Source organism: Stegodyphus dumicola, chromosome 8 (genome assembly GCF_044657685.1).
Source record: "Stegodyphus dumicola isolate Sdum_Otavi_A_Nest chromosome 8, ASM4465768v1".
Lineage (NCBI taxonomy): Eukaryota > Metazoa > Arthropoda > Arachnida > Araneae > Eresidae > Stegodyphus > Stegodyphus dumicola.
In genome coordinates this window covers 32,879,954-32,894,267 of record NC_140775.1, presented here as the reverse complement: position 1 = coordinate 32,894,267, position 14,314 = coordinate 32,879,954, and the positions used below count along the sequence as shown (strand labels likewise).

Below are 14,314 nucleotides of genomic sequence, written 5' to 3'. Positions count from 1 at the left end.
TCTGCTTTATTTTAATTTCAGGTACTTTGGCTTAGTATTGCGTGTAATACATGGATATTATTATTTATGCAACACATGAAAAGAGAGTTGTGAGGAAGTGTTTATTGAAAAGAGATGTACGAAAATGAAAGACCATCAAATCGCTGTTGTACGCTAACAGTCCTTGGTTCTTCACTGAACACTTCTCTGTCATTCTCAAACGGCCCAACGTGAACTGTTCTGATACAGTACAATATGTGCGCTTACATGCTTTGTCATTGTCATTCAACAGTGATTTTGAATTCTAATTACAACCAGCGATTTCAACCCATCGTTGGTTAATTTAACTTCGAGCTGCACAGTTATTCATGTAGATGGAGATACTATATATTAGTAATTTGGAGAATACCTTATCATTCAATTTAATGACGTAATGCGACCATGAGCACAGTTGATCAAAGTATCATTAAGGTAACTGTTGTTAGTTTCCAAAAGAACAATAAAGGACACATAAATGCAATATTGTAACAGTAAAATAAATACGAAATATAACAGTATAATTATAATATTACAAAGCAACGTTATACAGGGTGGTTCAAAACTACTATATATCAAAAATGTAAAGGAGGTAGATGGAACCTAATTAAGCATATTTCGTATAGGAATGTTTGTGCGGTAATGGCTCGTTAAGCCGGCAGAAAGCGCTAATGATTGCGGCGTATAAAAGCACTACGATAGCTGGATTCTTCATTTCCCGCACGGATCTCGAGCAAAATGCATTGTTGCACCAATGCGGAAGGTGCCGACGTGCATTTCATGTATGGGACTGCACAAGGAAATGGATTAGCTGCTGAAAGGGTATACAAGGAGCTATTCCCGGATAGGAATCAGCGGATCGTAGAATATTCAAGCATCTTCATGGAGAGTTAATCACGAGTACATCGTTTTATGCGTCCGGGAGCGTCACAAAACACTTGGACGCTGTCTACGGCCAGCATTGGACAGGACGGGGCGGACCAGTTCTCTGGCCTTCTCCTTTTTCTTATTTAACCTGCTTGGATTTCTTCTTTTGGAGACATATTTAAATCCTCGTGTACGAGAATCCCGTCACATCTGCAGAAGTTCTTGTTGACTGCTTGTCTGTTGCTCCTGCACATGTACTCGACATACCCGACATCTTTTCTAATGTACGCCGATCCATGCACCACCAATGTGAATCTTGTATCGCTGTTGGTGACCACTCTTTCGAGCACCTATTGTAAACTGTTAATAATATTTTTCTTTTGTCTTTACTTGTGTTTTCAGTTTCCTATGATTCATATTTCTTTACGTGCTAGCGCTTTAATGCGGCATTACCGCACATACGTTCCTAAACGGAATGTGCTTATTTAGGTCCCCTCTACTTGCCTTTATATTTTTGACGTATAGTTTTGAACCACCCTGTATAGTTAACATGTTGGATTTATTTTCGCCCAGAATTCTAACCTAATAAAACTTCATTTTCATTTTTTCCTTACAGTACTAAGCCAATGTGAAAATGTATTCGAAGGCACGTGTGTCTGGACGCATAATGAAAAATCGGCCTTAAGATGGCTGTTTAAGTCAGGTGAGCTGGACTTTCGTTTCTCTGATTTTCTGTATCACCTCATTTAAGTCCTCATAAAATGATTCATTTTAACTTAATATATTAAGATATCGTTAGGAAAAATTTAAAGATCCGTGTTATGAGAAAAATAATTGTAGCAAAATTTGAAAAAAGCAAATTGTAATTTTTTAGCAAGTCCAAAACTTAAATAGCATGTATTTGGAAATTAGCGAAATACTAATTTTAAGAAATTCCAAATTTCAGAGCAATCTCTCACTGTCATTTCCATTTTCTAATCTCTCTTCTTCCTTCTTTCTTCTTAAATAACTCAGTATTCTAAACAATACTTTCATTTCCATTTCCTAATCTCAGTACACCGTCGCAGGAGCATGAAATAACTTTGCATGCTTCGTCAAAAGATGTGAGTAAAAATCGTTAATAAACGAGCACTAAAAAAATCAAATCACATTACAAGTATGCGAGAGAGGTATACACCAGTTTACAGCGTTATAAAATAAATACACCTTCTAACAAAGAAAATACCACACCATGAAGGATTGTTCAAAAACAAATCTTCATGGAGTAACACAGATAACCAAAAGGGTGCATAACAAATTACTTCCCATACAGGCAAATCTCTAGTAGACTAAAATACAGGGTGATCAATAAGAAGTGGAACTGATATTTTGGGAAGTACATCGAACTCAACATAGCAAAATTTCAATGAGTATCCAAATCATGGATCTAGACCTTATCATGGATCCAAATCATGGATTTAGATCATAATCTAGGACCATGGAATGCTGGTGGTCCAAATTTACAGTTCATCTTCATTTTCTGACTGCGGTAGTGTTGTGCTTCACAGATTCTAAACTGGAATAAGATCGGAGAATCCGTGGAAGCATCTGCCGTGGAGATGCCGTGGAAGCATCTGCATATCTTGAAAAGTATTTAGGCTAATCTGAACAGTATGTTGCCATTATTCTGCTGAAAAATTTTATTTGGTACACATTAAAATGTGCTCGTAATTCTTACTTAGGTGAGTAACTGTTGTTTCTGATAGCACTAGAAACTATGATTTTACGATGACGGTTAGGTGGTTGAGTAGTCCTACAAAATGACAAAGGAAGCCATCCGATAGTTTCTTCGCTTTCCAAAGAAGGAATTCATCGTTGAACACTCTACTCTTTTCATCCTATCCTTGATGAAGTTCTGATGCAGCATGATGATTATATAAAGGATGACGATGATAGCTTATAAGATTGTTTAATAAAATTATTTTCAGCAAATTGGAAGTATATTGTCAGAGCTCATACCGGAACATCCAGTACTCCTTCTGAACTCTTTCAAACTGTCGCCAGTCTTTGATTGTGAACGCCCTACGACAAGACACCTAATGCACTCGGATCTCTAACTTCGAGCTCTGATCAAAGTATGATACATTTCTTTCCGGTGAACGATGTCTCCAAATGTGATCGCTGTGGGATCACATTACGTTTCTTCTGTAGTGCGGTGCAACGATGAAGCTGGCGGTACAATAAGCTACGTTAAAACCTTTCTTTAGTATATCTGTCAGAAAAAATTGCATATAGTAACATTTCAAATGCATTAATATTTCATATTTGCACGTCAGACACAATAACAGATGGCATGGCATTTTCTCTGTTAGACAATGCATATACAAATATTTGCAGAGTTCTTTGTTCACTTGTATAGATATTCAGAAATTCTTATTCTGCTAATATGAAGTATTGAAGCCTTTTTTCTTAACAGCTTAAGAGATTAAGAATAATTGTTTATAATTTACCTAGTATGAGAGGGTTAGCGGTCTACGGAAAGGTCGTGGTGCTATAAATCACGGTCTGAAATTGAAATACACAATCAAATTGAAACATTGTCTGAAATTATTTAAATAACATTGCACGTACCAAATGTTAAGCAAGTCGAAACACAACGAATTAAACGTCTTTCAAAAAATTTACTGTACGTAGTATGTAAAAAATGAATCATGATCACTCAAATATTATGTGTAATGTCGGCAACATATGATGATAAAAAAAGTCTCTTTTCTGTAGATGGACAAGAACGGTATGCAGAGTTAAGTAAATGTGAGTATCCTAATTGCGGTACAGGAATCCTGCAAAGTCCGTGGTTGCAGTCCAGAAATGAAAACTCGTGGGTATCTTTCCAGTACAAAATCTACGGCACTTCAGATGTTTATTTGCGGCTTTACCTTGTACAAGAAGACAACACTCAGCAGATGTTATTCTCCAAGACTGGTGACTATGCTTTTACTTTCCCAGAGACCTGGTCATCCAAACCAGTGGCCTTGCCTCCTATCCATAATAAGCACAAGGTAACGATTTGCCTCATTTTATATGTTATAATATTAGCTCCCGGCAAAAATGGAAGAAAGTTAAATTGTTCGGATTGCACTGCTGTCTGAGATACATGGATGGTATTTATTTCCGCTTTTAAAGAACGATCACAAATATATATACTTGTCAACATAAAGTTTTTAAAAATAAAGAATAGAATTCTGTAAAATCAGTTTTAACACTGTAGGCAGAAAAATTCTGGGAAAGGAGAGGATATTATATGGTCCATGTAGAACAAAGCAATAGCAGTTAAAAATTTTCATCACACTTTAATGAGTTGAAAACAAAAGTTTCATATTATTACGAGCGAAAATTTATTTCAGTCACTTTTAAGTGCCTGTTGCAATCAGAATTCGAAAATTTTCACCCAAATTATGTTTCCGTTTCAGGTAAAATTAGTAAATTTTTTAACTGACTCCTTCAGAGTAATTATAAAGATTGTCTTTCTGCGAATTTTGCACACAAAGGTACTTTTGTTTTTAACTTAGTACTGAAGTATGATGAACAGTTTTACTAATCGAATTACTTTACTGCGCAGAGGCTATAATTGCTCTCAAAAAACTCTATATTTCATTCTGAGAAACTCCATAAGAAAAATCTAAAAGCATAATATCTAAAATCTAAAGGCTTTTGATTGATATCTAAAATAAGATACCAATCAAAAATACGATGTGCTTTGTATGACCATCCAAAATCGTCTTTGTCAAGTGGTGATGTACTATTTCACTGAATCGTCGAAACTTTAATTCAAGGCAATCGTTCAGCTTATCTAACCTATTTAACAACTGCAAATTTGTATATTACTTGTAGAAATATCTTGAATGTATCCGACGCGGAAGAAAAAAAAATCGTACAGATTTAAATTATTTATTAACGCAACATTCGATATTACTGTATTTATAGTTTTATTATAAAAACAATTTAAATTTCAACATGCAGCTTTCCCAGCTATTTTGTTTAAATTCCAATAGCATATGTAAAAGAAATATGCTATTGTTGCGTGCGTACGGGTTCGTTATGAAATGAATGCACAAGTCCGATGAAAAAGGAACAAAAATTTATTATTATCACAACAAAAATGCTTAAATTTTCTCAAATTATCATGCAGTATTACAATATCTCACAGTAGTTATCTTTTAACTACTCAAATATCCAATAGAACGCAATTCAAAACAGCTAAAGAACGCTAATCCGCGAATTCGCTACAATCAACAAGAGCAGTATTCTAAACAACAACAAACTAAGCAACTACTACAAACTGAGATGTTTTCCTCCTTTTATAAGATTTTAAAATCACGCGCTAGAATTTTCAAGTACTTTCTCGAAATCAAAAAGAGATATTTATTTATTTAATGCACGCGCTCTTGTATTTTCAATTTTCCGGCTTAGCTTTCTTTTAATATTCGTCACGCGCTGCACTGCGCGAGAAATAAAACCATTTAATTTATAATTGAACTAACATTAGCTTTTTAAATACCAAATTCGTAACACTGCCCCCTTAACAAGGACTGCACGTCCCGGGCAGTACAATCCCTGGACAGGAAGCTAAACTTACAACTGTGGCATAAACATTACATTACAATAAATGCAATAACTAACTTAAACAAATCAAATGCTATCAAATACTAAATACAAAACAAATACTAAATACAAATCAAATACTAAATGCAAATCAAATACTAAATACAAAACAAATCAAATACACATTTAAAAAAACAAAAAGGACCATGGTCTGATACTATTTACAATTATTTACATTACGTACTATGGCCATAGTAATAAGCTAACCTGTCGTAAGAGTTCGAAGACTCACGGATCCGAACCACGACGTCATTCGTGTTCAGCACTGTATATGGACCATCCGAAGGTGACTGTAATTTAGGACTGAGTCCTTTTCGTTGAATTGGGTTCCACAACCACACCTTGTCTCCTTTGTTGGATCTCTGTCTAGTAGCTCTTGTGTCGCATCTGGTCTTCATTTTCTCCGTCGCCAAGTTGACTCGCTTTCGTGCAGAACGGTGCATTCCCTCAAACCGGGCCTGGGCATCTTGGATGTGTTCCTCAGGCGATGAAGGCGCATCCGTAGGGCGACTAAACAGGCGGTCACAAGGCAGACGAAGGTCTCGACCGAAGAGCTTCTGGGATGGAGAATAGCTGGTAGTCTTGAGTTTCTTTTCGACCCTGGTATGATTTCGGCAGCTTCCCGAGCTCGATCTTTCGGACAAGGCGTCGACATTTCCAGGCGAGGATCCCTTTTGAGGATGGATAGTCATGCCATCAGATGCTGAAAGCAGCTTATTGTTTTTGAAATCTAAGGAAAAATTGTATTTCCTTAAAAAGTCCAATCCGAGTATGCATGGATCTTTAATATCCGCCACATATGCCGTATGATGGTAGGCGGCACTTCCAAACGTGATGTTTACGTTTAACTTCCCAGTTATGTCGATCTTGTCACCAGACGCAGTCTGAAGGGTAACACAGGATGGCGTCCAAATAAGTTTATCTTTAAACTGTTCAGCTAAATCTTTCCTAATGATGGTAACATTAGCTCCTGTGTCAATGATCATATTGCAAGGAACTCCATCGATATTCCCATTGATGGACAGTCCGTTATTGTTGCCACTCACTATAGAGATCTTAAGCGCTTTAAAACAGGGTTTTTCATTATCTGGCAACTCCGTTCCTTGATATGGTCATTAATTTGTTTCCTGCGTCGTTGCTCAGAAATTGTCTCAATTTTCGTACCCTGGGGTGTTCTGCAATTCTTTCGTACGTGGACTTCAGCTCCACAGTTCCAGCACTTTGGTTTCTTGTCAGTCCTTTTCCTTCCCGTGGCATTTAATTGTCTGTTTAAATCGTATGCCTTATTTTCCGTACTCTGGGGAGTTCTGCAGTTCCTTCGTAGGTGGCCTTCAACACCGCAATTCCAGCACTTTAGGATCGGTTTTGTTTCACCACTATTCCGTCTTAAAGCATTCACTGGTCTTGTCAACTCATCCGTTTCATTATCCGTGCCCTGGGGTGTTCTGCAATGCTGTCGTAGGTGACCTTCAGAACCACATCTCCAACATCTTACAGCCACTATGTTCTCACTGCTACTCCGTATCAAAGCATCGACTTGTCTGGTTAAATCATCTAAACGAGCCATCAATTGGTCCCCTGGGTCGTGGACTCGCACAGCTCTGACTGGGTAGCGATCCCTAAGTGTTGCTTGCTGGGCTGCCTCCAATTTCATGGCGTACACTAAAGCGCTTTTCAAATCTTTAACATCCGCCATTCGCAGTGCTTTCTGTATTTTAGGGTCCCGGATGCCATCGACGAAATATTGCAGCGATAGGATTTCCCTCGTTTCTCTCGGGCATTCCGAAAAGGCGAGATGGGACAGCCTTTCAACATCCGCGGCGAGCTCCTGAAGTGTTTCGGTAGGCTCCTGTTGACGAGATTTTAATTGGAGCCTGCTGTAGTCTTTTAAACACTTCTCCCCAAAGCGCAACTCCAAGGCGCCGGACAGAGCTTCGAAATCTAACCTTTTGTTTTCGGGAAGAGTCTGAAGGATATCCGCTGCGTCGGCTCTTAGAGAAGCGGCGAGATGACAGGCCTTAGCTTGGGAATCCCATCCATTCGCATCCGCCACGATAGAAAATTGTGTCTTATACACCTGCCAGGAGGTCTTCCCATCATATGTGGATAGCTTCAGAGGTGGACGAGCAGGCATTGGTAAGAATTTAAAATCATCACTCCTGCTCCCTGCCGACGCTACGAATTTCTTTAAAGTATCCATTTCTTTGGCAACTGCAGAAACTCTCTCATCAATTTGTTCTTTTACAGAAGAAACTCTTTCTTCTATTTCTTCTTTCACCGAAGAAACTCTTTCTTCAATATGTCCAACTTTATTTTCAACTGCGTCAATTCTGCCTTCCATAGCTTCAAATTTATTTTCTATTATGCAAGTAATTTCTCTTTTCATTTCTTCTTGACCAGCTTGAACGGCTTTCATTTCGTCCTTAACGGATTCCTGGCCCAATTTCATTTCTTCCTTAAATGATGCTTGGCCAGCTTCCATCTTTTCTTGGAATGCAGCAAAAGCACTAATGAGCTGTCTCAATTGTTCTTCCATCGCTCTTGTTATTGGCATTCAAATCCCACCGCTGCCACCAAAAATTGTTGCGTGCGTACGGGTTCGTTATGAAATGAATGCACAAGTCCGATGAAAAAGGAACAAAAATTTATTATTATCACAACAAAAATGCTTAAATTTTCTCAAATTATCATGCAGTATTACAATATCTCACAGTAGTTATCTTTTAACTACTCAAATATCCAATAGAACGCAATTCAAAACAGCTAAAGAACGCTAATCCGCGAATTCGCTACAATCAACAAGAGCAGTATTCTAAACAACAACAAACTAAGCAACTACTACAAACTGAGATGTTTTCCTCCTTTTATAAGATTTTAAAATCACGCGCTAGAATTTTCAAGTACTTTCTCGAAATCAAAAAGAGATATTTATTTATTTAATGCACGCGCTCTTGTATTTTCAATTTTCCGGCTTAGCTTTCTTTTAATATTCGTCACGCGCTGCACTGCGCGAGAAATAAAACCATTTAATTTATAATTGAACTAACATTAGCTTTTTAAATACCAAATTCGTAACACTATTCTTCCAATTTTGACTTATGCTTTCCCTGCATGGCTAAATGCCAGTAACAAAATTTCTCAGAAGTTCATGTCCTACAGAATAAGTTCCTTCTCGGTATGGTGCTACACAAAGACTCCAAAACTGAGCAAGTATGAGGCTATTCTGTAGGACAGAATGAATGAAATTTTTTTTTCCGGAAAGCAAGAAAAAATGATGCAGCTAACTTTACTCCTTTTATAAATTACGAAGTAAAACTAAATGACTATTTTTTGCATCTATGCATCACATAATTTTAGGAGAGAAAATGCTTTCCTAAGTTCAGATTTTCGGAAGATACATTGCTTTATTTCCAGACTTAGTTTGCAAGTTTAGACTTTGCTATCTTTAATGCCATGACCTCCGTATCCAGGAAGGACTGCAGCTTTTTCATTGAATCTAGCAAGGAAGCCAACCCAGCGACTTATACATGTGAAGATTCTGAAAATCACAGAATTGCCTCCACTTTTCAAATATCTGACCCTCAGTTTTTCAAGAATTCCTTTACGGCCATCTTATCGCATTGGGCCTACTGAGCACTTGGCCGGGATTCTTAAGCTGCGTTCACACTAGTCCGATGGTGGGAAAGCGGAAAAAAAAAAAAAAAAAAAAAAGCTTTCTGTGTGCGTCAATTCACATTATGGCGGAAACTTTCCTTTTCAAAGTTTTTATATTCGGCCGATAGATGGCTTCTTCATATCGGAAACTTGAGAGAAATCGTGTATTTTTGCGATGTATTTGGTTTTCTACAGTTATATTTTTTAATTAAAATGGTCACCATTCTGCTGTCTCATAACTTATTTTATTTCTTGCTTTACGTACAAAAAAAAGAAGCAGAAGGTTCTGAGTTATATTAATAAATGAAAGACGACTGCAGCAAGAAGATTCAAATAATTTTAATGAGAAACGCTTGAAACCTATCAAAAAAATTTTTTTTTATTACTTTCTCATAGCGCGTCATCAGTCTGTCCAATTTTCATCAGAATATCCGAGAAAAGCATCGTTTGGAGAATAGAAGAAAGGATACCTGAGAAATTAATCATATGTATTTAATTTAGTTTTTTATAAATTTTGTTGAATGATAATTAAAAATTCTTAATTGCATTTTCCGATTTCAGAGAGTAAGTTTTTCATGGACCAAGACACCATAAAATTTATTTCATGCTGTATGTAGTACTTTCCTTAAAAAAATTTGTTTAATATAATGAAAATTATATTTTTTATAATGTAGGTAGAATTTACAAATTTACCAAATATCAGGAAATAAGGAAATTGTAGCTGTAATTATTTCAATTTGACTTTCAAATATTAATGAAGAGTCGCTGTCTGAAATTTTATAATCTAAAGTTTCACTTCAGTCTAAAAATTATTGAAGTAATTGCATTTTATGTAATAGTTATTTTCTGTTTTAGAAATTGAATTCTACAATTAGCAAATTAGACGTTCGTGCAAGGGTTCTTTAAACTGATGAAAAATTATTATCAAGGTTAAACCTTTGTGTGAAAAACAATCATGCGTTTTGAGAAAAACAAACATGGAACCATTATTTAGTGTTCCATAAAATCAGCTTCAGTATTTAAGGTTGAATTTTATCTTAATTTAAAAGTTACATACTTAAACATACATATACACAGTAAAACTATTATTTGTACAGAAAGATTCCTTTCTGTACAAATAATAGTTTTACTAAATTTTGAAAGAAATGATTTACTTGCCAATGTCGCCAGTTGTTTGAAACTAAGTTCAGGCTAAGAAAAGGCATAGATAATCTTATAAATTGTGCCAAAGGCTCGTTTAGCGAAAATCATGCCATTAGTATTTGAAAACAATAAATGCAAATTCCTTGCTGGGAAAAAGAAAAAAGTCGAAGTAGATGAAAATTCGGGGCATTTGTACGGTCATCATAGGAGAGAAAAGCATGGCCCCGAAACTACACTATTCAGTATCCGTTAAATTTTATTTTTCTGGCGTTAGCTCAGCGCTAGGGTATTACCGGCGAAAAATTGGTTTTTAATCTTCCTGTTCAGCAAACTGAATGAGTATCGTTGGTATCTTAAAGCTAGTGATACACTTTTTCTCAAATATCTTTTTAAAAATTCCAACTCCGGTACAATTTTGCCCTTGAGGAACTTGAAATGAAAATCTTCGGCTTCGGAGGCCAACGCTTTCTTTATACATTAGGCAACAGGAGGCTGTAAAAACAATCTTAAATTGGTGTAGGTTTTAAGTAAAATTAAAAGAATCTAGGATCTAGGATAATCTAGCATTATTTTCTTACAACAATTTATTGCTTTAGATTATTATCAACTATATCTCATTTATGGTTGTTTAATTATGCTTAATTATTCTTGATAAACTTCAAAATTTTCGCTTGGCAAAATTGACGCAGCACAAAGTTGAAGTTGAGGGAATTCACGAGGTCTCTTGTAATCCGGAAAATATCACTTTTGAACTCGTTTCTGACTGGTTACCGCTTTATGCACCAGCATGTAACCACGTTGGTGTGAATTCGTCTTAATACTAATGCTTTTCTATTTTCACTTACATCTAATTTCTGGACGTGGTTGTCGTAGGGGCCCCAGCACACTGGCTTGCCCAGATGCCCATAATGCTGTTCAGATGACACTGGATTTATTCCCAATTTAAGGGGTAAATTGAAAATGGAAAACTCTGCTTAAAAGTAGCAGCAAAATGCTAGTTTAAGTCCCAGAATCCAAGAATAAAGAAATATGTATGTACACGTACGAAAGGTAATTGTGTTGAAAGTTTTCAGAATTTAATGAAGGACCGTTGAGATAGATTTCGGTATTAGTTAGAAGAATAAAGCATATAGCTAATATTTTTTTAATAAGACAAACAGAAAACTTTTACCAAGAAAAACAGGCTAAAAATAAGTCTTTATTCCTCATTTTCAACAATGTATCAGGAAATGAGCGATCAAAATTAGATAATCCTACCAGTATATGCAAGGGTATTTATGTATATTTTTTGCCCTAACATAATATCATTCGATCTCTTTGTCACAAAAATGTACTAAATCTGTCGAATTTGCCGATTTGAAATCAGTTATTATCAAAGCACATAAATAGTCCCGGGATACTAGCTAGAGATTATATTTAGTGAGGAGTTTAAATAGTTATGATTAATGATTAAATAAAATTAATAATAATAATTTAATTAATGACAAAATATAAGGACAAAGAACAGAGCATGAAATCGAAATACTTTGCTAAAGATTCAGTGGCATAAATTTCTACAAAAATCAGACTAAAACTGTAGTTAGTAAGTGCCCCCTCCGACAATTAAGTACACAAAAATTTATTTTTAGTATTATTAACAGTTAATATAAAAATTTTATCTCAAGGAGTAATTAAGCATATTTCTAATATTTTTAGCTCATACTGAAGGCATTTATTCCATACAAAGAAGCTTATGTAGCTGTCAAAGATATCACTCTGGATGGTAAGAAATAACAGATTTTCTCTTGGCAAAACTAATACAGATCTACACATATTCAGCCTTGTTAACATTCTGAAATTTTTCTCTATTCATTTCAGGTAGCATAATCATAACAAGTGAGTACCTTTTCTCTGTTTTAAAAATGTATAAAATATCGGGGCCCGAGTAAAAGCAAGTATTACCAAATCATTTTAATTATCAGCTGAATGTGAAGCATTAATATCCAGCAGCTTAGTTATAATTTTGTATTTAATTATTAGTAAATTTACTGATAATGCAAATTTTAATTATCAATAAAATTTTAACTGAATTTACAAATAATGAATTGAAATTGAATTGTCAGTAAAACTTTTATCTAAGTAATAGTTTCGAATAAATCTTTCATACTTATGGTTTTAAGAAAATATAAATGTATAAATAAATATGCTTTTATTCAATCTTATTATTATGCTCAATAGTAAACTAGTGACCCGAATACAGTCTTGTGAATTTTGGAGTCAATCAAAGGAATATATTTTGCGTTGAATAGAAGTTACTACAACGTACTTAACGTTTTGAGATGCAGCATGAATTTCGTAAAGTTTACAAAAATTTATACGCAGAAATAGAATACCTTTTATAAATTATACTTGCATTCATGATAGAATTGCTAATGAAATATGTCATTATAAAAAATCTCAAAATATTATTGTGGAACATTTATTATTTTCGAATACTCTTTTTATGCTTTGCTGTTAACCGTACAATGCACTATTGTAATCTAGAAGATAAATTAAAATTCTTATGGAGCGAGGATTGCAACCTACACTTCTTTTATGGTATTAAAAATCAGTAATTATATTTTCTGGTTATAGGAAAGCAAGTAGATAAAAATATTATATCGACTGTAAATAATTCCAAAGAGTTTTATTGGGAATTCTTCATTATCCCACAGGAAGAATACAGAACAGTGTCAGATTCAGAAAAATATAGGTAACCGTTTTCTAAATAGCTGTAGGTGTAATTTTCAATGATGCTGATTGTCACTAAACTGTATCGGTTATGATTATATTGCTACTGGATCATTCTTCAGATATAAAGATTAGATAAGATTATTTCCCAAAATGAATTCAAAAGCATTAAAAACTAGCATATTTCAGTAGGTACGTCAACCCATTTCCAGAAAGTTTCAGTTTGATGATTTTAAATTCGTCTTCTTAAACACTTACACATATATATAAATCTAATATTTAATAAAATGAATGCAGTATTAAGTATACAAAACAGAACTTATAATGGCAATGTTCATATAGTCAGATTTTATTTTGTTCTCAAGTCAAACGTGTTGTAATTAGAATTTATTCAGTTATATTGAGCTTTAATCCATGACATATTTTTCGCTGTCATTTCAAGTTTTTCTTCGTCACAGTTTTAAATTTTCAGTACTTTGGCTGTAGATGCTGTGACGTTTTAATTAAAAGAATAAATCGAGCTCTCTTCAGACACCATGCATTATTCAAACAGATCAAAATAACAGTTATCCAAATTCAAACAGTTTCTGTTCTCAAGTCAAACGTGTTGTAATTAGAATTTATTCAGTTATATTGAGCTTTAATCCATGACATATTTTTCGCTGTCATTTCAAGTTTTTCTTCGTCACAGTTTTAAATTTTCAGTACTTTGGCTGTAGATGCTGTGACGTTTTAATTAAAAGAATAAATCGAGCTCTCTTCAGACACCATGCATTATTCAAACAGATCAAAATAACAGTTATCCAAATTCAAACAGTTTCGAATGAGATTACGTTGAATCATTTGATAGTAACCTTACAGACTCGGATCACATACATTTAGACAGCCCGCAAGAATAACCGTAAATAAATTTATATAGTACAACACATTAATATAAAATTCTAGGCCTCAGAATATTAAATAATAGCATGGGCTTTGGATTTAGTGAGCAGTGCTTTATTTTCATGTCTCAACATCAAATACGTTTTCTAAAAAACGTATTTGATGCACAAAAGTAGTCAAAGAATGAGTTTGATTATTCGAATAAAATTAAACCGAAGGTAACCGGTGGTCTTTGATCATCTGTGACCTAAGTAACACCGATTTGGTACACACTATAATTTATACAATAGTGTGTTTATTGCTACAGAATCGATTCGTTCTAACATTTGAAATGACAAAATGAACAATTTTAGAAAAGCCATTAATGACGGATAGTCATCCTTAACTTTCTGTCAGGTCCCGA

The 14,314-nt window shown here is 34.8% G+C and overlaps 1 protein-coding gene across 4 annotated transcripts in view; it reads left to right on the top strand.

Moving 5' to 3' along the window:
* LOC118203790 (uncharacterized) overlaps positions 1 to 14,314 on the top strand; it is a 52,307-nt gene that overhangs the window by 17,551 nt on the left and 20,442 nt on the right. For 3 of the 4 annotated variants that reach the window (XM_035376074.2, XM_035376075.2, XM_035376073.2), the window contains exons 3-6: positions 1,499 to 1,585; positions 3,640 to 3,920; positions 12,016 to 12,082; positions 12,178 to 12,195. In XM_035376074.2, coding sequence (XP_035231965.1) covers positions 1,499 to 1,585; positions 3,640 to 3,920; positions 12,016 to 12,082; positions 12,178 to 12,195 — 453 coding nt within the window. Of the gene's footprint in view, positions 1 to 1,498; positions 1,586 to 3,639; positions 3,921 to 12,015; positions 12,083 to 12,177; positions 12,196 to 14,314 lie in introns of those variants that run through there. The other variant, XM_035376076.2, reaches the window with a different exon arrangement.